The following is a 23,076-nucleotide window of genomic DNA, read 5'->3' on the forward strand; positions in this document are numbered from 1 at the left end:
TCTCACCTCATATTAAATTCAAGCCTTAAGCATGAAGCATGCCATATCTCTCAAAGTTAGAAGAAATTAACCGCAAATAGGTCTCTTCCACCTTTTTGTTAAAAACCTAAAAATTAAAAACAAAGAAACCAATCCCTCTCACCACCACACCACCCTCGCTTTACTTTGAGAATTCTCAGTTTGGTACATTTCCAGTTACAAGGTCTTGGCTTCCGCTGAGCACAGTTTGAAATAAAATAATGCAGCTTGTTCCTACTGCTGGAACATGCAGAGCAGAGCGTGCAGGCAAGGAATCACTGGCTCTGGCCCAACACTTCAAACCTGTCTTACACTGTCACTCCAATCTTGGAGCAGTTTATATATAAAGTTGTAAGATAAGAACACACAGTATGAATACCCCTCCCTACCGAAGAACCAGACATGCTTTTATCTTGGACAGAGGCAAAAGGAAGAGAAATAGCAGAAAGATAGGGAAGAAAACACAACGCTACTTGTGAAATGGCTCATTAAGGAAGGCAAAGTGACAGGTAAGTAATTCTTCTTCCCAGGCTCTGTCACAAAGGGAGAGATTAAACCAACCAACCACACAAATTTTGAAATGCTTTGGATAGCCGTTCTCTTCTTTTCTCCTCTCTGATAATTTACTATTCTTTCCATTCTTTAGGTTTCTGAAACAAACACCTCTCTCTCATTTTACTCAATTACCAGGTCTGGATTTACTTTTTCTTGTTTTAATACAGAGGACATAGAACACTTGGCAGATAGAAAACTTAAGATTTTACAAGTTTTCTGTAGTATTAAACTTCACAACATTTCAATTCTTTCACTTAACTAAGGGATTGATTGTAAACATTTAATAATTACTAATAGGTCCCAGAGATCATTCTAACTCTCCTAATTTCACTTACCTTTCAAAACAATATTGTAATAGTTCTTCTGAGATTAAGTATGAAGCCTTACTCTCTTTCAGTTTCTCACTCTGTATACACAGGCCATCCTTACATGATTTTATGTACATAATTTCAGCCTTCAGTAGTATTCATATTTCCATGAAGCAGTTTTAATCTCAAACACAAAGAAGGTCATGGACATACAGTAATGAAAGCTTGTTTTCAAAAGGTTTTAGAAAGGACCGCTCAAGGACTTGGTCCATAGCACTAGAAAGCAATATTAGTTAAACCATCTTACACTCGTCATTCATAAAGGAAAGCAATCAATAACCATTTACACAGCAAACAGAACAAAAACTTAACAATTCTTTTATAAAGAAAATCACAATTTTATTGACTGATAAACCTTGAAATGCATGACATCTAACTTTGAACTAAATCATGTGGTGTGCTTGTTTTGATGTCCAGCCATTTTTAGAAGCGAGTACTCTAGAGTATTCGATACCTTTCATCTCTTAGACACCTGATGGAGCCTAAGTATCCTTAAGGCTACACCTTATCAAACAAAACTGCAAAAGTGTGGATTGTCAATGTATTTTAGTCCACTCCTTTAGCCTACCCAGAGAAGGTCACTGGAACATCCATTTGACAGTATCATTTATCTATTTTTTTTTCCTGTCAAGTAAATTACGGAAGAGGGACTTTACTAAGGCATAAATGTTTGTACATTTTTGTACAAAGCAACCTCAAGAATTCTTGTACCCAAAAAAAACATTTCATTTGAACATTAGAGGCCAAGAGAAGTTCAGTAAAAGCAACACAGAACCACAGAATTGAGTTGAGGTTGCATAGCTGGGGTTGGAAAGGAACCCTGGAGATCATCAGAACATTTCCTATATATGACTGTCATTTGAAAAAAAGTGCTGTGAATAGAAGGAATTAATCTGCATTTTACTTACAGTGCTAAGCTTACTGCAACAAATGAGGATGCGGCGTTCGTACAGCATACTGGCATAGAGATGCAGCATGTTGTTGACATCAACTGCTACAAAATACTCTGTCAGATTTCTCTGGGAAGAGAGAAAATAATTTTTGATTCATGACATTACAAAAACAAGCGTCCTTAACAAAAAAAAAATAACGAGATTTCATCCTCCTATTACACTACATCCAGTAAGTGGCTTAATGAAAGAAAGCAGTATGTCATCTTATGTCAGAGTACTTCTTAATTGCAACATCTTTCCCCTAACTTTTGGGGAGCTAAGTCTTGGAATAATAAAATTGATGATGTTTCACATATAGCTTCTTCAATACAAGATACTTCTCTGAGAAAAAAATATGTTCTGTCACTTTTATGGCAACTTCAAAGCTGCCTGATAAAGGACAAAAAAAATCTCACAACCCAACAATAAAACCAGCTCTCTTGGAGGGCAATTCTAATACAACAAATTCAAATGTAAGCTCCGTCTATGCTAGGACAATTCTGATAACTGGAAATACACATGGGCATTTAACACATAAGCTAAAAACATTACACAGGTTGTCTGAACTCCTCACTGTGTGCACTCAGACACACACTTCCTTTGGCGGGAGACAAAAAGCACTTCCTTGGGGGGCTGGGGAAAGTGAGGAAGGAGACAGAGAACTCCCTCTCTCAAAATTTCAGTGGTTGCCCATCTCTGATGAAGAGGCAGGATTCAAACATCCAATTTTTCTTCAGCGATCAGTATGTTAATACAGCATAAAGAAAATCAATTGCAGTAGAAGAATACTGTAAGCAAAGCACATTTGCAATCTGCCTTTAAAGTAGATAGAAAGACCAAGACACAGACTACAAACAAGCAGGCAACACCGCCGAAACCTGACATATACAATTCCTAGGCAACACAGCTTTCTTCCATGTTTTTTTCTCTTCAGAAGATTAAAAATTAACTATGTAAAAATTATTGTAAATAACTGAAATAAATGGGGGGGGGGGGGGGCGGAAAGAGCAAGCTGCACAAGAAGCTATGGCCACTTCATCCCCCACATCATCCCACCAGCCAGCAACGTTATCTATTCATCATTACCAACATAATTGCCCTGTGCACACTGCAGTGGCATGAATCATGTATCATTTACTAAATATTTAAGATGCCTTCTAATAAACAGCAGAATGTGATCCTAAGATCTTTACTATCAAAACTAGAAAGCCACCATGTATGTAACTTGGTCAAAATGTATTACGCTCTTCTAGAATGAGGGGCTTTTACAGTGCAAGGCAAACAAAAAAGGATTTTTGTGCATAGAGGATATTTTTCGCTTCTTAAAACACAGGAAGTAAAAAAAGGGGGGGGTGATGGAGGAAAAGGTAATACATCCAAAAATGCTGAATTAGGGAATTTGTTTCCAAATAGCTTCTTACAGATATGAAAGGATTGCTATATGATAAAGACAGTCTTATACAAAAAGCACATGTGAGAGCAAAATTAGATTAGTCATGAATTCAACTGCAATCTTAATCATCGTTAAATAAAAAAGTGCAGAAAAGCAAAAAGCAAATATGATTTAGAAACTTAAAGAAGCTCAACAAAGCCTATTAGCACTTTTGACAGATCCAAAGATAACTCTAAAACCACCAATACTTGGCCTGAGAAGTCTGCCAAGATGCTTCATACTGTGCAAAAATATGTTCCACAGCTTGCCATCCAAACACAAAGAACTAAAGAAAAATTAAGCATTGTATTTGGAAGACTTCTGTACCAGTATGTAGATAAGAACTAAGCTTGTTACGGTTAGCTTCAAACATCTTAATATAAAACAACCACTCAGGTCTTTGTTACGGAAAAGCTATAGCCACAGCAGGTATATTCAAAGGAGGAAAAAAAAAAAGCTAACACATTTTGCCAAAAACCTATTAAACTATCATGTACTTTTTCTGTATTTCTCATCCCATCTGTGCTGATTAGCATGATATTTTTGTCTAAACATAAGCTGTCTTCTCTACGGCTCATCTTCCCCCTCTCACCCATCTTTCTACGACACCAAAACACAGTGCATGACGACACAATTACTGCAAATAGTGTGAATTAAAAGAAATTTTAAGTAGCACTGAACTCCCTTTGATGCCACCCAAATTAGGGGCATGGCCAAAGAGGCACATAAACCCTACGTTCTGCCTGCAGATGTAGACAAGTTTGTGCATGGACGTGTTTATAAGGCAACAGGAGCCACTAGTGAGAGGAAAATAGACATGGGAACTTGATTTGCAATTATTCTTTCATCAAGTTTATCGTGGTGAAATATTGGCTGTGACAGTCAAACGTACCTTCAGATGGAAAGATTTACAAGGTTTTAGTCTTTGCTCTCAGAAATTTGTCAATGACACCTGCGAAGCATGTGGGCTGTATGGTAATGTATTGATACTAAGGAAATTCACGTGTTAGTTCTAAGTTTTATTTATAAGAAAGCTGTCATCTTTGAAGATGAAATTGGGACTTACACATGTATTTTGAAAGACATGTCTCGTAAGTGACAAAACCATGAATGAGTTAAATAAATACAAATGAAAGCATTCCAATTTGCAGTATAATTGTTGTGTATTTTGTTTCCTAGGATTTAAGCCTTTCTTGGGGGAGTAAAACATGGGGTTTTCAAAATAAAATATGGGAACAGATATCGCTATTTCTCTCAAAACTCACTGTGAGTGCTACAAAAATCCCTTACGTTTCTTTGAAAGTTCATTCCTGTATCACTCACTTATTTGGATCATTTGCTGTCCCGTATCAGTAAATGCACACGCACATTAACTTTTGAGATAAAAAAAAGAATTAATGTACTTTTCCTCCATCATCTAACAAAGAATTTCTCACTGAAGGAACAAATTGATGAGCTCTCTCTTCAGCAAAGAGTGAAGCTCAAACACAGTAACATGGATTATAGGTCACTTATTTTGGACTGCTCTTGAACAGCTTCATTTACAAGACCTCAGTAGATTTCCTATTAGGACAAGTCCATCAAACAGAGTCAGGTTTCCCACTCCATCCTCCTATAGGAAATCCCTCATCTTATTTAGAAGCTTATTTTCTTTAAAATATCCCACTTCCAAAATCTAACATAGGTTAGGTAATCTGGTATGCAGCTAACACACTTTTATAATGCCATGCTGTTTTTTAGGAGAACAAAATAATGACAATATTTTGACAATAAAGTGACAATACACTTTATCAAATAGTGTAAATACAGAAATAAAAGAGGGGGGGCGGGGTGTGATTTTAAGAAAAACAGGTAGCAAAAGACATAAGTTATAAAGTGAAAAATCAGGCATTCTGAAATAAAGGACTCGGTGATACAAAACCACACCAGAACATCACCACCAAGAAAACGTCAGCATTTCAGACTGCTAACTTACCTGGTATTTCTGAAACACAACAGATACTACTAGGAAATTTAGACTGGCACTGTATTTCCTGCAACGAACCCAATTTATTTCTGAAGTCACAATGCATTTATGAATCTTTCATATAAGTCTTCTGAAAAAAGAGAATGCTTAGCTGTTACATAAGTGTCCATGCTAAATGTTTTCACGACTCCTTAAACATATTGATCTGACATGAAATCAGATCATTCCCAGAAGTTTGTTAACATTCCAAACAGAGTTCTATGCAGCTCTCCATTAATCATTACACACAACTTCAACGTTTGGCCGAACTAAAACTTTTGCTAATACAGGTTTGAAAATGTAATTACTGATAAGATACATAGAATTTTGAATAAATCATGCCAATTGATTAAAATCCATGAAGATTTATGCTCATTTAATGCCCTTGTATTATTTCCTAGTATGCTTCAATTCTACATGAAATTTGCATTAACGGATGCATAAGAAAGCACTATTTAAAAAAAACGGATGCATAAGAAAGCACTATTAAAAAAAAAAAGAAAATGCCTGAGAAATAGAAGACAGCCAACTGCAACAGTTAGACCAATGGATTTGATTTTTATTATTTTTCTTTCCTAGAATGAGCCCTAGCTTTTTAATTTTGTGTGTGTATATATCTAGCTATATGGGCACACATATCTGTTAATTGAATGAAATCTCCTTTCCCTTCTATTCCCAGAGGTGCCCTGGGTCACCCCTGACACTGCAGAGTCCATCCTTCACGGTGACATCACTGCACAGGGTACCTGCAGCAAAACAGCCACGTTCCCTCTGAGGCACATCAGCCCCACTCAGTGATTCAAAGTGGATGCTTTTTAGCATCACACGGCACTCCCTGCCATGAAGGCTGAGCGTTCAGCTTTCAAAGGGTTTCCAACTCCTTCTGGCCCAAGGCCTCTGCTTTTATAACTGCCTTTGATTCACGAGCATTCATCATGTCTCCAGCTCAAATGTTTTGGGAAGCCGACTCATACCTTTGAATATAACACAACATCACCAGCAGACATAACCAACAGAGCGTAAATACAGCTATCCTTCCTGAAGCCTGTACTATGTACTGTGTTATTAAGCTGTTCCATGTCAGTTAGAGCAGGCCCAAGGCAGATGATCTATTTTTAATCCCTGCCACTGGTTTCTCACTGTTATTAGCTCATTTCGCTCTGTCCTCCAATTTGCCAGCCTGCAAAATGGAAAAAGAACTTCCTTCCTCGCTCTCCAGGTGATTTGAGGCTTATTGAACAAAAATTGTTAAAGTGTGAGATGGTTACCATAGAAGAGATGAACAAAAAATATAAACCCTCTAAACAAGTAACTTCATGTCTGGATTAGGACAGGATTTGATAGCTGGTTAAGATTCAGGAACTGACTCTTTAATTACTCCTAATGTATCACATTTCTACAAAAATAAAGCACCTTAGAAGAGAGAGCACATTATCAAATTTACTGACAGGATACATGTCAGTATGAAAAGCCTACAACACAGAAAAGCTAGCAACAATATTTTAAAACAGAAACAAAAAATCCCAAATGTTAACTGCTATACAAATCATCCACAAAAAAGATGAAATGTCTTGACGATTCCCTTTTTTTTCATGCCATAAATTAAGGTATATGGTGCTAAGGCAGACCGCAAAACATTTGAGAAAGAAAACTGAGATGTCAGGCATAGAAATTTGGCTAAGAGACATAGAAGGAGCATATTAAAGAGTATGTAAGAGAAGCAAATGCCAGCATTGTCTTCCCACAGACCTATCATCTGGCTAGAAAGCCGAGGCATGCTAAAACACACAGAAGACAACTTTGTGAGGTTTAAAACATCTCTGAAAGAGTGGCCCTAAAGAAACCAGGTATGTTTGACATTTTCAGAAAGCCATCTAACAAGTGGATCATTTTTAGTGGTCTCTTAAGTCCTTCTTTCAGCAGAGTTTCACTGTACAATTAGCAGATCTGCTTTTTTCTACCCATATCAATCTGTCCATTATTACTTTGTCCTTAATACATTTCAGCTTTTAATCACAAATGCAGACTGTCAGCTCTTGAATGCTGTTGTGTAGCTATGATACAGAAGATGTTACCACAAAGAAAAGAATGACTGCCTGAGCTACTACAGCCAATACTATACCTTTAAAGCAAAGGCCCTAGATATTCATTTGAACTTAAACAAAATGCTTTATGTAAGGATATATGGTATCTGAATCCTCACAGCATCTTAAAGAATGAGGCAAATTAATACCAAAGTGGTATTTGATCTTCCTTAAATACCAGCAATATGGATGTTTGAACATCAAACTCTTACACTGAAGGTACTATCAAGATTTTATTCTTGCCTTCACTTAATAAGTAGCCGTAACACTTTAATGAATAAAAAATATTGAAACATTTTTTCAAACAATAGTCATTTCAAACCAGTATGTTATCTCTCCAGCAGGTTCCAACAACTACTTCCCAAGTTTAGTTTTTAGCTTTAGTTTCATGTTGTCCTCAAGTCTCACACATCAAGAAAACAATAAAATTATGTGAACAGTGAGAGCAAGGGGAGAAGGAAATGTCAGTCTGGATGCAGAAGAAAAACCAATTGCTTCTTTAGTTGTGAAATTATTAAGTTTCTTTTAAAACAGCAGTTCTTCAGAACTTATGAGAAGAAAACAAACCCTGATTCAAATTACCTGTAAAGATGAAATACCTCAACAGATTCTTTTCTTCTTTTTGACATAAAGTCTTGGTGAAGTGGATAAAATTCCTTTCCACCATAATTCTGCATTTTTACGTAAAGGATGACTCCTGCAGCACTCATTCAAATGACAATCATAAAGCTGCCTTAGGATTAGTTTCAAGAATTTCATAGACTTATTGTAGTGAGCAAGTTTTCACACAAATTAACTCCATGATTGTGGTCTGAAACACCACCACACTGTTACACACTGTTACCAAATCACTATTCTTTCCCAACTTTGTGAAGACTAAAACTATATATGTGTATTTCAAGTTCCCTCACTTATCAGAGCCAAGAAATCATGGAATGTTAACAGCAAGTAATAACAGAGTGGTGATATTAATAAAAGCTTTATATTTTTTAAAATAAATATCTTGACTTACAGCTTAAGATGATTATGCTGTCAATTTCCTGTTCATTTGGTATCTTCTCTTAATTGAAATGGCAAACATTAAATTCTACTGTTATGTTGTACTTCAAAAGGCCTGTTAGTCATGTACTCCTGCAGTTAGCAACATAACATTTTCTGCCCAATACTTATTATAAATTAACCACCTAAAGTTCACTTCAACATCCAGCAATATTTTACAGAATATAATCTATTAGTAGGCCAAACAGAAGTAACAATTGTTATCTATTTTGCTGCTGACATTAAATAGAAATGGTGAAGTGCACAGTCCTCTAGAGTACTCACATTTTCAGGTATACTAGGAAGCTCCCTGATGTCAGGCACAGTAAAGTAAGAGTGCTAAAAAAAGAGCAAAAATTGATTATTGCAATATTGTCAAAAGCAATCTAAATTTATTGCTTGGTATTAGTAATAGCAGTTGCTCAACTAAGTAAAAATGACAGAACATTTGTTACCAACTACCAGCATGTCTTCTTTGTCATGGATTTCAAAAGCATGGATTCTCAGATCACACATGCAATATGAAATGCATTAAAATAGAAAGTATCAAATGTTCCTGAAAAGTTAGATTACTTTTTTTTTTTTGTTCTTCAGAGACGCTGATATAGACAGACTCACACAATGTATGACATATGCCAAGGAAACTCCAAGGCAGCCTATAATTCAAGCCATCTTTCACAGCCCACTGCAGGTTGCATGACGGACTACAGGAAACAGCAGCAAGCAGGTCCTTCTCCGACTTGCAGCAGCAGGAAGTTTCATTCAAGATGCTGGTGAAGTTAATGGAAATTTACTGAGAAAAGTGTCCTGAAGTTTTGATCCGACTTACCTGAAAATATTGCTTAAGTTCTAGGTCATTTTTATACGCCTTAAATAACACATTTTGAAAGACTACACTGGCCTTGCAATTTCATAATCCATTATACTGTTATGTTTTTTTAATTGTCTGCATTCCAAGAGGCCAAGTTCACTCTAGTTCCCAATCTGATCACGCATGACTTGCATGATTCTTAGTTAGGGCTTTGGGAAAGGAAAAGAGAATGCAACTAAACTGCTTTTGTAAATCAATGTTGTATACAATTTATAGTATTTTTAAGACTTTCACGATTTGTCTTAGGGCTACTTATTAATTACTTACTGAAGCTTTTAAGGCTGTTATATACTTGGCATAGTTCCACAATTGGCACAATTTTCTTGCATATACATCTCAGACATTTCAGTGCTTCCTCAACAGTCTATAACCCGAAATAGCAAGCGGGTATAACAGTTACACTGAATATAGACACTAGACATATAAACACAATTTTTGCTTTTGATATATCACTGTTTTAGTTTAGTTGAAAAGATGCAAGGCAAAGATACAGGAATAGCATACGCAACTGTATCATATATAGGAAACTCACCCTGACCCCAAAATACACTTGTAAACAGCCAAAATAAAATGCATAAAGACACCACAGCTAACAGTCCCTTGGCTGCTTTTTTATATCCTTTCTTGCTTCATCACCCATGAAATGTCTGAGACAAGGGGAGACCGGCAGCATTCCTTGAAACCACTGGTATGAAAAAACCGAAATATCCCAACTGATCATTGCCTTTTGAGACAGCTCGTCCCCTAAACAGAGATGCTGTTGATAAAAGAGCTAGCCTCAAGAGGACTGGGACATTTCTACTGCCAGCTGGTGACCTAGCAAGGCCAAACAACTGTTACCTGTCGACTGACATTACAGGGTGAAGTGATGAGAGTAAGCTGCTTGTTGCCAAAAAGTACTTTAGAAGAAAGAGTAAAGGAAATGAGAGGGAGAACTGTGGCTGCACACACTGCTAGTTTCCATGTGAACTCTAAATGACTAATTGGCAACTGCAGTAACGTGCATCTTCAGTGTTTTTTCACTACAGGCTGGAACACAAGATTGTTCTGCAAAAACAAATTTGAAGACAAAACCCCCAAAAGACTAAATTCAAAATACAATCCCATCAATAAAACCCCACATCTATTCCTTCAGTGTTCTTTGATTAATTTTCTCACAAGATATAAAAATGAAATAAATCCTTTTTTGTGCAAGTTTTTTTCTTGGGGGGAGGAAAAGAAGAAGGAATCAGAAAATGTGATAAACAGTTAATACTCAAAAGGCTGCCATGACAGGTACGTGACTGTTTGCTTCCCAGTCTTGTCCCCCTTGCATACTTGCCAGATATAGGAGTTCTGGGGAAGTGTGGGCAATAAATGTCATGTTGCTGCTCTGTGACCTCTCGCAGGTCACAGACGATATGGTGAGAAATTTCCATGGGGAATATACACAATCTTCCTCCAACCAAAGAACAGCATTTCAAAGACATTTGAGGTTAAGGAAAGGGAAACAGAGGCCCCAAATGTGAAAAGGGGAATTTCACAGCTCTGCGTCCTCACAAGAAAACACCATCTGTGTACCAAGTTACAAAAAGGAGAATTGCTTTTGACATTCCTCTATTATGATATGTAATGAAAATTAAACACCTTCGTTTACATCTCTCCCACTTCACTTACCACTCCAAGATGAACAGAGGTTCCTGGCTCAGGGATGGTAAGTTTATGAAATGTTTCTAGGAGCTCACTCCTTTGACTATCCTGAAATAAGAAAGAGGGACACAAACACACACACAAAAAAGAAATACTAAGTAGGTATTGCTACAACTCCAAGATGGAAGGGCAAGCGTAATGTTGGTGGAATGGGGGGCTTAGAGAATTTGCATGAGAAATATGAAATAGATTTATACATTAGACTATGAACAGAAATAAGTGTAGTTTCCTCTGACAGTTGGGGTTTATAACTTGATTTTTTTAGAATACTTTTTTTGTATGTATTTCTACATATTTCTGCAACATACTGGGTCACCAACCTATGCGCTACACAGTTACTCAACTCAGAGCAAGCCAGTTTTCACTGCAAATTTTTTATAACAACTCACTAGCTGAGGGTAAAGCCAAATGTATTTAAACCATTTTAGATGAAGATGTGATCTTAAGTGATTCTACCTCAAACGCAAATGATTTTGATAAATGCAAAATACAATTATTACCACTAAATGGTAATAAATCAAAGCAGCAAACTAACTGGGAAGATTATACTCGCAATATTTTAAGCACATGCAACTAGGCTAGGTATTGCAATCATAGATGTTTTCTCTGTATCATGAATCATCATTTAAAAACCTAGAACCAAATTTTAAGGGTTTAGTTCACATTTTTTCCACTATCTTTAGACTGAATTTTCTTTGTTTTGCTTTAAAAGCAAAACACATCTGAAGGGCTTAGGCTAGATGATGCTATGTGGGCAAGTATTTTGCATCAGTAAGCTTGGTTCTGCACTTACTTTACGGGACAAGTAAACTTGGACAAGATATCTATCAAAGACTCATGAAACTGCAATACAGGAATTGCACGGATATGCTGAATACAGTTCAGGTAATCAAAAAGCCTGCACAGTATGGGCAACTGCAGAGAAACTAATAACTTATGCTGGAGCCACAGTCACATTCTTGACCCTTATCTTTTCCCAAAAATAATTTAAAAGCATATTTACTTTTCAAAGGTACTTGCCAAGCTTTCAGCTTGGCTGAATATGATCTTCTGTATTACTGCACCATACAGATCAATAATTCACATGGTCACCTCTGATATAAGCACTTCTTAAAACAGCTTGTTTTCATCCTCACTCCCACATTTGATATTGGGGCAGGGAAAGGAAGAGTTAGTACTTTAGAATAATACCTGTCCTTTTGCTGAATAATCTGCCAAGATATTGAGCAGCTTATAAAAGACTTCAAACCACGGGAGGTAACTAAAAAACAAAAAAAAGAAAAAAAAAAGAAAAAGCATACATTTAACTTGCTAAATCTCAGTTAATAAATTCAAGATTGCTGGCCTTTGCTGTACAGATGCATCCTAACAACAGCCTCCACTGGACGTGACACTTTATAAATCTGTTAGGAAAGCCACATCAGACCTTCCATTTGAAGGCGAACACTACCAGAAGGTTGAAGCATCCCTTTCTTTTGAGGACTGAGCTTCAGTATTTACTCTTCCCCAGCATTTCCAGCCACCTGTAGGCACCAAGCATCAAATGTAGCACCAGCTGTAAAGAAACTTCACTGTCAGGCAGGTGAGTGCTGGGAGTTCACCCTCCCTCTCACCCTGTCAGTAACAAACATACAAATCCAATGGAAGGTTTTAACCTGTAAGATAAATCCACACTGATGTTCACGTACGGTGGAACATTTTTAATTATAACTATTTCCCAAAGTATGTGTTGAATGCCTGTATCAGAATCTGTACAGCTGCTGAGAGTCCTAGTAGATTGAAGACAGTTATTTTGGTCTGAATCATGATACAACTGCATTTTTTAAACTGCATAACCAGTATCTCATTTTTTTAACTGTTGTCAAATCTGTTCCATCATTGTATTAAGCCCAGCCCTTAGTTAGGTCAAATAGAAACTTTACCTTCAGCAAAACTGCACTCAACTTACAAAAGAAATAAAGAAACAAAACTAAAAGACAAACATGCTGAAAAATCACATCTTTTTTCATTTACATTACATTTCCATTCCACAAAGTAAGACAGACAGCTAAGACGTTACTTTTCACTACGGTATGCTTTGGTACGACTCTGTGCCCTATTTTCATGACACAGTTCTTCATTTCAATTCCTTTTTCAGCTCCAATACCAGCAAGGAACTTCTCCTCAGCTGCAGCAGATAGGAAAGCAAGTTTGTGTGACGCACAAACTGATTCTTCTTTTAATCACAGATGCTTTCTGAAGCAAATGGATTCTATTTTGATATAGTTAGACAGGATTTAAAGTTTTTATAAAATATGACTACATCCTGACAACTATAAAGAATTGAGTGCCCCACGGTTCCTAACTGTACAGCTTTTAGTAATAAATGAAGTGAGAAGCTATATACGAGACAGATAAAGCGAATGGCTCTCCATCACGAACATTTGTTTGAAGCCTGCAAATGCTACTGTAAAATGTAAGTAGCTTATCAAAATATACCGATAAGCAACTTAACTTTTTGTGTTATATGACAGTATTATCGTTTAAATTAATATACTCTAAGCATCTTTGCAAACTATGTATTAGAATAGAGCAGAAAGACAGACAATTACCACTTTAAACAGCATTTAAGTTTGGCATTATATTGTAAACAATCAAGAAGGATTAGTTAGAAGATAAGTTTCTTTCTTTCTGTCTAGTTAAATAAACTTCAGCAGAGTTAAAAGCCATTACAAGAGTAACAAGAAATCCTCTCAAAACATATCTGCTAAGTAGAGATTAAGAACCTGGTAAACAAATCCTTGCAAGGCATCTATCAGAAGAGTTCGAAGAGACAGCAAACCAAGAAGGCAGAAAGCTCCCTGAACCCAAAACTTTTTCCAAGGAAGGTGTAAAGTTCTACTTAACTGCTCAGGGGCCTTGCTGCAAAACTACACATACAGAATTAAAATGAGAATCTTCTAAAATATTGTTGTGTTTATCATGTATGCATCAGTATAAAAGCAATAAACAAAAGCAAGTCACCTCAGCTTCTACCTGCCGGAATTGCACTTCACTCTGAGCCCCAGCGCGATGAGTGAGGACGGACTAGACTCCCAGCACCGTTCACAAGGAGCGGTGCGTGTACCCAACAGGGACAACGCTGGGCTCTGAAACCAAGGTCAGGTTGTGCTCTTTCTTCAGAGATTTACTTATGGGTCCTGTCGAGGGCCTGTTTGTTCACAGTTAAACCTTATCCCACTACAGATTCAAGGGAGTTTTCTTTATTACCACAATACACCAAACATGACAAATCTGTAGGTTCTATCCATGAGACTACCCCAGCTAATCCCATCTCAACTCTTTCGCTCAATACCTAGAAACCAGCTTCTGTGATTCTAATAAAAATAGCCCCAAAAGTCTCATATTCACACAATGTCAAAACATCAGAAAAAAAAAAAAAAGGGAAGGTATAGCCATATTTGTTATACTTGCACACTCCTTGTCAGCTTTCCCTTTTCTCTTCACTAGTATCTTACAATGAACTTCATGATTGTCCTTTAAGTCTTCCTTATTTTAATCCACACTTTCCAAATAATGGTTTAGCATCTCATCATAGCTGCTGCTTTTTCTTATTTTAAGAATACCTTTCTATGTTGAGGAGAGAAGCTTCACGGTTTCAAAGTTGAGGAAATCAGCTGGTATTTGAAGCAGACACAACCCAATACAACACATAGGGATCTGTGTAGCTCTTGCTCAAGACAAGATGAACCAAACAAACCTTCCACAGAACTGCATAAATTACGTAGGTCATCTCACTTCAGTCTTCACCTCCCTCCTTTGCCACTGCAGAATTCAGGATCCTTCTCACCCTGAAAGCTTTGGATGCATTAGAAAACTAATTTATCCTGCCATCTTTGATACTTTTACTTCATCACTTATTCCACGTGTTTACTACTCCAAGCAGTTCTGCTTTTATTAGACCAAACTGTGACCAGTTAAAACTGGGGGGGGGGGGGGGGGTGGTAGTCAAGAAATATAGTTACCTGAATTTGTTTCTAGATCTCTGCCAAAAGGAAAAAAGAAAATATGTGGATTTTTTTCTTAAAAAAAGCAAATCCTCGAGGCAGCCTTTAAACACCCCCTCCAAAAGAAACGGAGGGTGGATTTATAACCAAAAACTTTCTGTACCACATGCAACTTAAGTAGCACAACTGGTAGCACTACTGAAGATTTATGGCTTATGACTTGCTCATATTTAATTTGTAACCAAACACTTCCCCTTCCTCTTAGCTACCTTAGAACTTTTGATTAACTCTTGTTTTCACAGGTCATAGGTTAAACAAAGGAAGGGAAGCGCTCTGGAGTGAAATTGCCCAGAGCACCATAGCATGTGAGCGCATGCACCCGCGCACACCCCCCCAACCCCCTTCAAGCAACATCAAAAAAGCAATAGACTAGAGATTCTTCAAGGGAGCTGAAGTTCAAAGGCTCCAATAAGCATAAATCAGACTGTGGTTGAAGAGTAAACAAAAATAAAAGGGCAATCTGAGATTCTAATTCTTTTTAATTTTACACCCATTTTCAGTTTTCTCACACACATATAGTGATATATTTGCCACAAGTCACAAGAATCAAACCAAAGCCTAATCAAATTAGGCTTCCTCAAGCTGAGAAATGGGTTTAGCACGCCGCTTTTCTCTCCCTCTGAACCCTCAGCGTGCGATGCAGCCCCAGTGCTGGAGACAGGCCAGTCTGACGGGAAACAAGTACGAGCACAGGAAAACTGCTTATTATGCTCCATAAGGTCTGCACAAACTCTACTGCACAAGTTGCACAGTACCTTATTCAGCAACTCATATGTCATCACCTTTTTAGTGCACTCCTTGAAAGTACAAAACATCATTAGTTACATGTGTCATAGCAATTAGGGTCAGTCAAAACGTTAAGACAACAGTGCTGCACTGCAGCTTGTAAATACAAATGTTTCCAAAATGTAGTGTTTAAAGAACAGTGGTGCAAAACCAACAACTGACAGGCCAGGTTGAGACAACAGGAAAGGTATAAAAAGCAGCAAATTAGCATGCTAACAAACCCCAGCCATCCCGGGTAGGGTGTTTGCCGTTGGGCAGAGGGTCACGTCTCCCAGAGCAGGCTGGCAGGGAGCAGAGCCCATGCACCCGACGCCACAGCAAGTGAAGGGGCTGGGGAAGGAGGAGGATGCACATGACCAGCGCACGACAGCTGCAAAAGGTACAACTCGCCGGCCAGCCCTGCTCTCACAAGTTCAATCTATACTTCAAACGTTACACTGAACAGAAAATGTCATCACCCAATATTAGCTGCTACACAGATGAAAATGCTGTACTGCAGTCAATTTAGCTTTGAATTTTTCAACATATTAATCCACTTGTGCGCTTTAACGTTTGAAAGGAAAAAACTACTCTATCACAGCAGCACATGTGAGGTCACGTTTTCTGACCTCCAGAAAGGACTGCGACTGAAATTGGAGAACATTAAGCTGACACTTTTTGAAATAAAGCAACTGCATTTATATGCACATATATATACTCAACACACATCATGCGTGTACACACACATACGTGCACTTACTGTCATTCCCCAGCAAGAGGGATGCAGTAAGAGACGATGCAATAGAGCTTCCTTTAGTGATACTAAGTTGCCAAATGCAATGAAACTAGGCAGAAAAGTGGATTTTCAGGATCCTTCTATTCTCATTAAACACAATACATAAAGCTTTTAAAAAACATCGATTATTAGCATTGTTTACAATCTACTTCCCCCTCACGCTAGGGAACATTAATTGAAAGTAACACTTTAAATTTAGCCAGGGCAAACAGTACCTATGGATATAAAGCAGAAAGGCCACAATAGCACACCAAAAAATGATGCCTTGTTTTAATCTACTACTAGTCCAAGCCTTCTTTTAGCCTGTTTGTCATAGGCAATTTTGGAAATAAAATTTTCAGTATCTACAGTCAAAAATATAAGATAGCCTGCGGCAAAAACTATACATGAAGGCACTACAGATTTGACTGCACTGCTCTTGTACCCAGCGTACCGTGCAGTTACCCAATTTTGGATTTCAAATGAAGGTAAACTTTGCCCTTTGAAAACACCTTAGCTTGCTGTTAGATTTAAGGATCACGCTTCATAATTTTAGGACAGTTCTTTGGCTACTTTCCTATGTAAAATGAAGTGCTCATTGATAATAAGTTATGGGACTTCAAGCTGCACCAACACCTAAGAGCTAATGGTTTATCTCCATCAGAATATAAAGATTGCCTTCCAGTAAAAACAAAAGCCAACAAAGTATATACAAAACCAAGATGATAGGCAACTGCCTAGATGTAAAGACATGCAACTAATTTAGTCAAATGGAATTGCCCAAGAGTGAGTAAGAAAATGCAACACCTCTAAGAACAGCACCGGAGAAATCTTTAAGCAGCATATCTACACGGGCATCAATTAAAAGGTGCCTTCCTCAAGAAAAAACAGCTGTTTCTTATCCAGTTCTGAGAGACTACTAATGAACAGAGGTTTGGATAATAAATACACTCTGTTTGAAATGTGAAAAATTCACCATTATCATCTCTTTTGATATTTTTTGAGCGCTCATTAGAATGAAGGAGAGTCATAAGTTACAGCACACACCACTCTAAATCACCGTAGCTATCTCACAAATACCATGTACAGCCAAGGTCAAGTGTAGAGAGGCTGGGAAAACAGGCAAACATGGTATGGAACTAGGAATTTTACTTACTGTTAGTAAGTTAAATCTCCAATAAAGTCAACTTAAAAAGGCAGAGATTTTCCAGTGTTAGCTGTAACAGAGAACCGTGAAGGAGGAAGAGACAGCAAGATAACTGAAGTGGGCAAGAACACGGTGAAAGCTAAGCTCAGCAAAGCAAACTCCCATGGAGCACTACAGAGTTTGAAAGCGTATTGAGAACTTCGACAGAAAAAATGCTACATGTTCCGGTACAGTAGCAGAAAACCCCAGTGGCAAGGGGTACCTTTAAAAATTATTGATAAAGATTTTCTAATTACCACAGCAACTGTTCATAAAACTCATTTTTAACATTGACAGCTCCAGTATTCAATTTTACTGGTGTGCTGACACCATGAAAAAGCACAGCAAACACTTCTGGAAAGGCAACTGTGGTACCTTTGGTAACTGAACCCTACAAACACAAGCACCACTTTAGTTCACACAATTTCTACAGAGTACTAAAATGACTTCCAGTCCATATATAGGCAGAATGACATTTTTGTGCATACATTTTTGTCCTTTGAAATTAATGAGACTAAATAACTAGTCTAACAACATATTTAACGTAGCATCTCCTAATAGACTAAGCTGTAAGCACACACAACTTTTATTCCTTCCATTCACATGGATCATAAGTAGAATTTTTAACATGTATTTATTTATAACACATACTATATATTTTGATAACAGCATAACCAACTGCCATCTCCCATGCAAAACAGAACAGTCATTTCCATTTTACAGATGGGCATACTTCTCTGTAGTGACAGGCTTACAAAATCTGTCTGTATTAGCCAGGATTGGATTCGAGAGTTCCTGAATCTTGACCTTTTCCTCAGTACAATAATCTACAGTGGCCTAGAATACTTAATTCTGTCAATAATGAGCTTGGCTCTTATATAAACCATAGCATGCATCATCACTAACTTCACTGAAAATACTCCTGATTGACAAAACTGTAACGAAGAGGAAATTCAGGCCAAGTATTTTTTCTGCCAGCATGACTTGTGCATGTATCAATAAAATACACTGGTGCTTCAGTTTATGGACTCTGAATAATTAATTCAAAACATAGATGACCTAGTACTTAGTTGTGGCAGTGAAATCACTACGAAGCCCAGCAGGGTTTCATGCGTCAAAGTGTTGGTCTAATGAGTGAAACACCTTTTCTTGCATGGTCTCACTCGTATGATCTGAGTGACTTGTATCAATAGGAGTGCATTCTCCACACCCACTCCAAGCAACATCACTGTTCCAAAATGGAAATCCTCCAAGAGAGTAACAGGCAAGAGCAAAATCTCAGGTAAGACTCAGAAAATTGAAAAGAGATGGAGTTTATTACTATTATTACTGCTACTATTATTATTAATTTCCATGTATTGACCCAATGAACATTCCTGGTGAAGCAGAACATAAGTTTTCTGACTCAAGGTACTTGATAATACCTGCAGGACAAATGATAGATCCTTGCATCTGGAATTCAGAAGGCATCTCTGTGGATAATCCCACTACCACCATGTTTGAAAGAAAGAGAGTACAGAAAATGAATCAAAATTTACAGTCTCTTGGAGACCCGTTATCTTAAGGCTTCTTGCATTTAAAGATAACACTCTGCAATTTATACTTAAAAGTAATACTGCTTCTTTCCATCCTCCTGCACCTGGTAACTACTGATATTCCTCTTGGACAGCATTATTCCTAATGTTAGCAATCATGTTCTATTTAAATTAATAATGGTGACTGCAGATTCTGATGATGAGCTAAGTTATGTTTGTCAGTCACCATGCTCTTCAGCGGTTTTATGCAGACACCACTTTAAACAGCAAAGGCACAGTCATAAAAACACTTTTTCCTTCCCTTCATTAAAAATGTCAATTCCCAGGTTTTAATTGTTTTTAAATTGCACCTTTATTAACAGCTAAGACTAAGTCAAATGTCTTAATTATGTGTTTTTAAAAAGAATCCTCTTCTCCCCTCAAGAGAGAGACGAGTCTTCATATGCCTGTTTTCCTTGCAGTAATACACCGTTACTTTATTTTTTTCCCCACCTTCCTTTACTTCCCCCACCCAATGTTTCCAGCATTTTTACAAAATGCATTTGAAAGAACCAAGGCATCTCTGGGCTCATTTGGGAATTTCCATAGGCTAAATTCCCATTTCAGCCATTTATGTGTCCCAGTGTCTTCCCCTACACCTTACGGAACTCAGTACATCATTATTCTCTCTTCTAGACTCAGTCTATTGACACATTCTCACACTTGTAAGCTTAAACACATACACACATACCCACAAATCTCCATAGCAACATCTGTGCATGTTGATGAGATGCAGGCTTACCTTCCACAGGATCAGCCAAGAGTCTTTTTGAACATCAGCTTTTATTTCTTTTTATTTCAAAGTTCTGTGTCTGTATTAGACCTCAAAACCATTGTGAGTACCTCTGCCACTGTAGAAAGCCATCCAAATCTTTTCCTTTTCTTGCTCTCATAGGATTTCTTTCCATTTTGCATTTTCTCCATTTTTTTATAAACTTCCCTTTGATTATTACCCATGAGTGATCTTTCCACAATTCCATGAGATTCAGTTAAAAGTTCTGTAGCTTAAGCACGTGACCCATATACATATTTTAGAAGTATTTAACCCCACGGAACTGGCTCAAAGGCACATGCACATCTCATCTTACGGACCATCTTAATACTATGGAATTGTCAACAGAAAGTGCTTACTTTGGTGACTTGCCACTGAGTATTAATAATAAAAGTCAATTAAAACATTCCCTTTCCTGTTTTTCTACCCAGTGTGACCAAGTATAAGCAGATACAGCAAGTCTCACTGACATGACAACTCCCGAGTTCACTTAATGCCACTGTCGAACCCCTCCTGCTCCCTAAACAGCTACAGTGGCTTTCGAGAGCTGGCAGCAGCGTCTCTCACAAAAGACAGCTCACAGGAGCTGCAGACACTCTTTAACACACAAAGCCAGAAAACTGTAACAAAGATATTTATGATGTAACAATTTTACATTTTAGTCAAGCTAAGAAGTGCAAGGGCAGCTTGAGATAACCATTCCAAGTGCCTTTTGTTAGTATGCAAACATCTAATTGGGACAGCGCAAATGGAACTGAAGCCCGAGTTTGACAAAGCTGTCACCCTGTCTCGGCTTCTTTGTGGTCACTCTAAAACCTTGGGGGGCGGGGGGGGGGGGGCGGGGGGGGGGGCGGGGGGGGGGAAGTCCACTGCAGCTGCACTGTGGAATTTATGTAAATAAAACTAATTCAGAAGAACTTTAGCATTACAGTATGCAACATCGTGAAGCATCTATCAACCCAGCACACAGCAACCTCCCCTGCTTCTCACAGGAACACTGTGAAGGAAGAAAAGAACATAATTTTACAGTCTGAAAAAGAAACAGCTTTTCTGTGAAAAACATGCCTTGGACTTTCACAGAAAGCCATTTTATACAAAAAGAATCTGTGTTTTAAGAACCTGGAGCATCACGCTCCAGACTGGAAAATAGGAATACCACACCTTTCGGCTTACAGGTCCATACATTAACATCCTATATTCTGTACAAAGAAACTGTACATTCATTGACACATAAGTATAGGCATAATTTAGAATGCACAAAATTTTAAGTATCTTCAATAGTCAAGCTTTTTTTTTGTGGATTACCTATCACTGCAAAATTTAAGAAAGTTTATTAAATTTTATGATAGAATGTTTGGTGTTTAATTTATGTCAAAAGTATCTTCAAGGTCTGGTCTGTTATTGGGGGCCTTCTGCTTTCCCTCTGGTAGATCACTCCTTTTTAAAAATCAAAGATTTTTAACTTCTAACACACAAGTTATTCATTCCATTGGGAAAACTTGCCAAGTGACAGTTCTGTCAGTCCACACGGAGAAAAGAATTCATTTAAACGACAGAACCTAGGGTCTGCTGAAACAAAATGCAAAACTGTAAGTAGATTTTGGAGAGTGCATACATCTCTAAAGCCTGGGGCACAGGCTGATGACAGAAGAAAAGAACTGTGCAATTTGATCAGCTTTACAACAGTGCAAGCCCTACTACACAAGGCTTTAATGGAGTAGAAAGCTGCAGTTCTTTACTGTACCCAGCCAACATAAGCATGTCCGACCAGGTATACCTCCTCTCAAATTTAGCATGCTAGGATGATTAACTCTAAAAGATCAAATACATTATCTTAAGAAATGAAAAAAAAAAAAAAAGTTTTTTTTTAGTATATGTAAAATTAAATGGGAAGCCCCATGAACTCCCAAACACAATCATAAGGTCTCCTGCTCCTTTTCAGAAGAGAATGTTGTAAACCTTTGGGAATTTTTTTATTTTAAGACCAAGAAAGAAACTTCTCAAGCACACAGGAGAGCAAGGGACTGAAGTAGCGACATGAAAGAAAGGTACATAAAGAAAAAAAGTTTGCATTTACAAGGCAAACACTGACAATTATATCTTTATACTCTTATTAAAACCACAAGCAAAGACTATCCCATAAAAGTACACTTGGTGAGAAGATGAGTATACTGAAGCGTTTGATAGTTTATGAGGTTTATGAAATGCAAAAAGACAGCCTTGGAGTTCAAAAAGGCAACAATTACATTCCACTTATTGTCAACAGGAATACACTGAACAATGTTTTTACTTGGGCAGCAAAAAAAATGCTCTAATTAACAAATAAGAAGAGGGCAGAGAACTGCCTTAAACTGAGAAAAGTTACAGATTACACTGGGACTAAATTTCCTGGACCTTAGTAAAATCAGTTAGGAAGTAGAGTGGTTTGGCACATGAGGCTTGACTTCAAAAAAGTAGGATGCTTTAGACAGCATGAGAGCCTAAAGATCACCACTGAAGTGACAATACAGAGAAAGGATTCCAAAGGCTTAGCTTGTCAAGGAATCTCTCTTCTCAAACCATGTTTAAAAGCACACATGAAAGTGCTGGAAGAGAGAATTCTAGATGTGGCAGACAATCAGAGATCCCACTAGGTTTGAGACATCTGGCATCAGTTGAAATCCATCACATTTCATTTGGGGATCAAAGACTACTGTTAAGTCTATCACAGGTTGAAATAGTAGATCCTGAACAGCCTTTTCATCCCAATGCAAATTAACCCTTTTTCCTTGACCAGAGAGAAACAGCTCCTTTTCATTACAGACTCCAATCGTATGTGCTTCTTAAGCTATGCCCTCTAGTACTAAGTTTCAGCTGAAATTTCAGTAGAATTACAAACTTTTTGTTATAAATCAAATGTGCTCCCTATCAGCAACATGCACAATGTGCTCCAGCACACTGCTGTAGTGAGCTCCGAAAGTCACGGA

The 23,076-nt window shown here is 37.6% G+C and overlaps 1 protein-coding gene across 5 annotated transcripts in view; it reads right to left on the reverse strand.

The window, feature by feature from the left end:
* The window catches only part of DENND1A (DENN domain containing 1A), a 214,957-nt gene that overhangs the window by 113,090 nt on the left and 78,791 nt on the right, over positions 1-23,076 (reverse strand). For all 5 annotated transcript variants that reach the window (XM_040606509.1, XM_040606507.1, XM_040606506.1 and 2 more), the window contains exons 6-9: positions 12,184-12,253; positions 10,960-11,040; positions 8,718-8,771; positions 1,850-1,960 (exon numbers count right to left, since the gene is read on the reverse strand). In XM_040606509.1, coding sequence (XP_040462443.1) covers positions 1,850-1,960; positions 8,718-8,771; positions 10,960-11,040; positions 12,184-12,253 — 316 coding nt within the window. The remainder of the gene's footprint in view (positions 1-1,849; positions 1,961-8,717; positions 8,772-10,959; positions 11,041-12,183; positions 12,254-23,076) is intronic.

This window comes from Falco naumanni, chromosome 9, assembly GCF_017639655.2.
Source record: "Falco naumanni isolate bFalNau1 chromosome 9, bFalNau1.pat, whole genome shotgun sequence".
NCBI classification, from domain to species: domain Eukaryota; kingdom Metazoa; phylum Chordata; class Aves; order Falconiformes; family Falconidae; genus Falco; species Falco naumanni.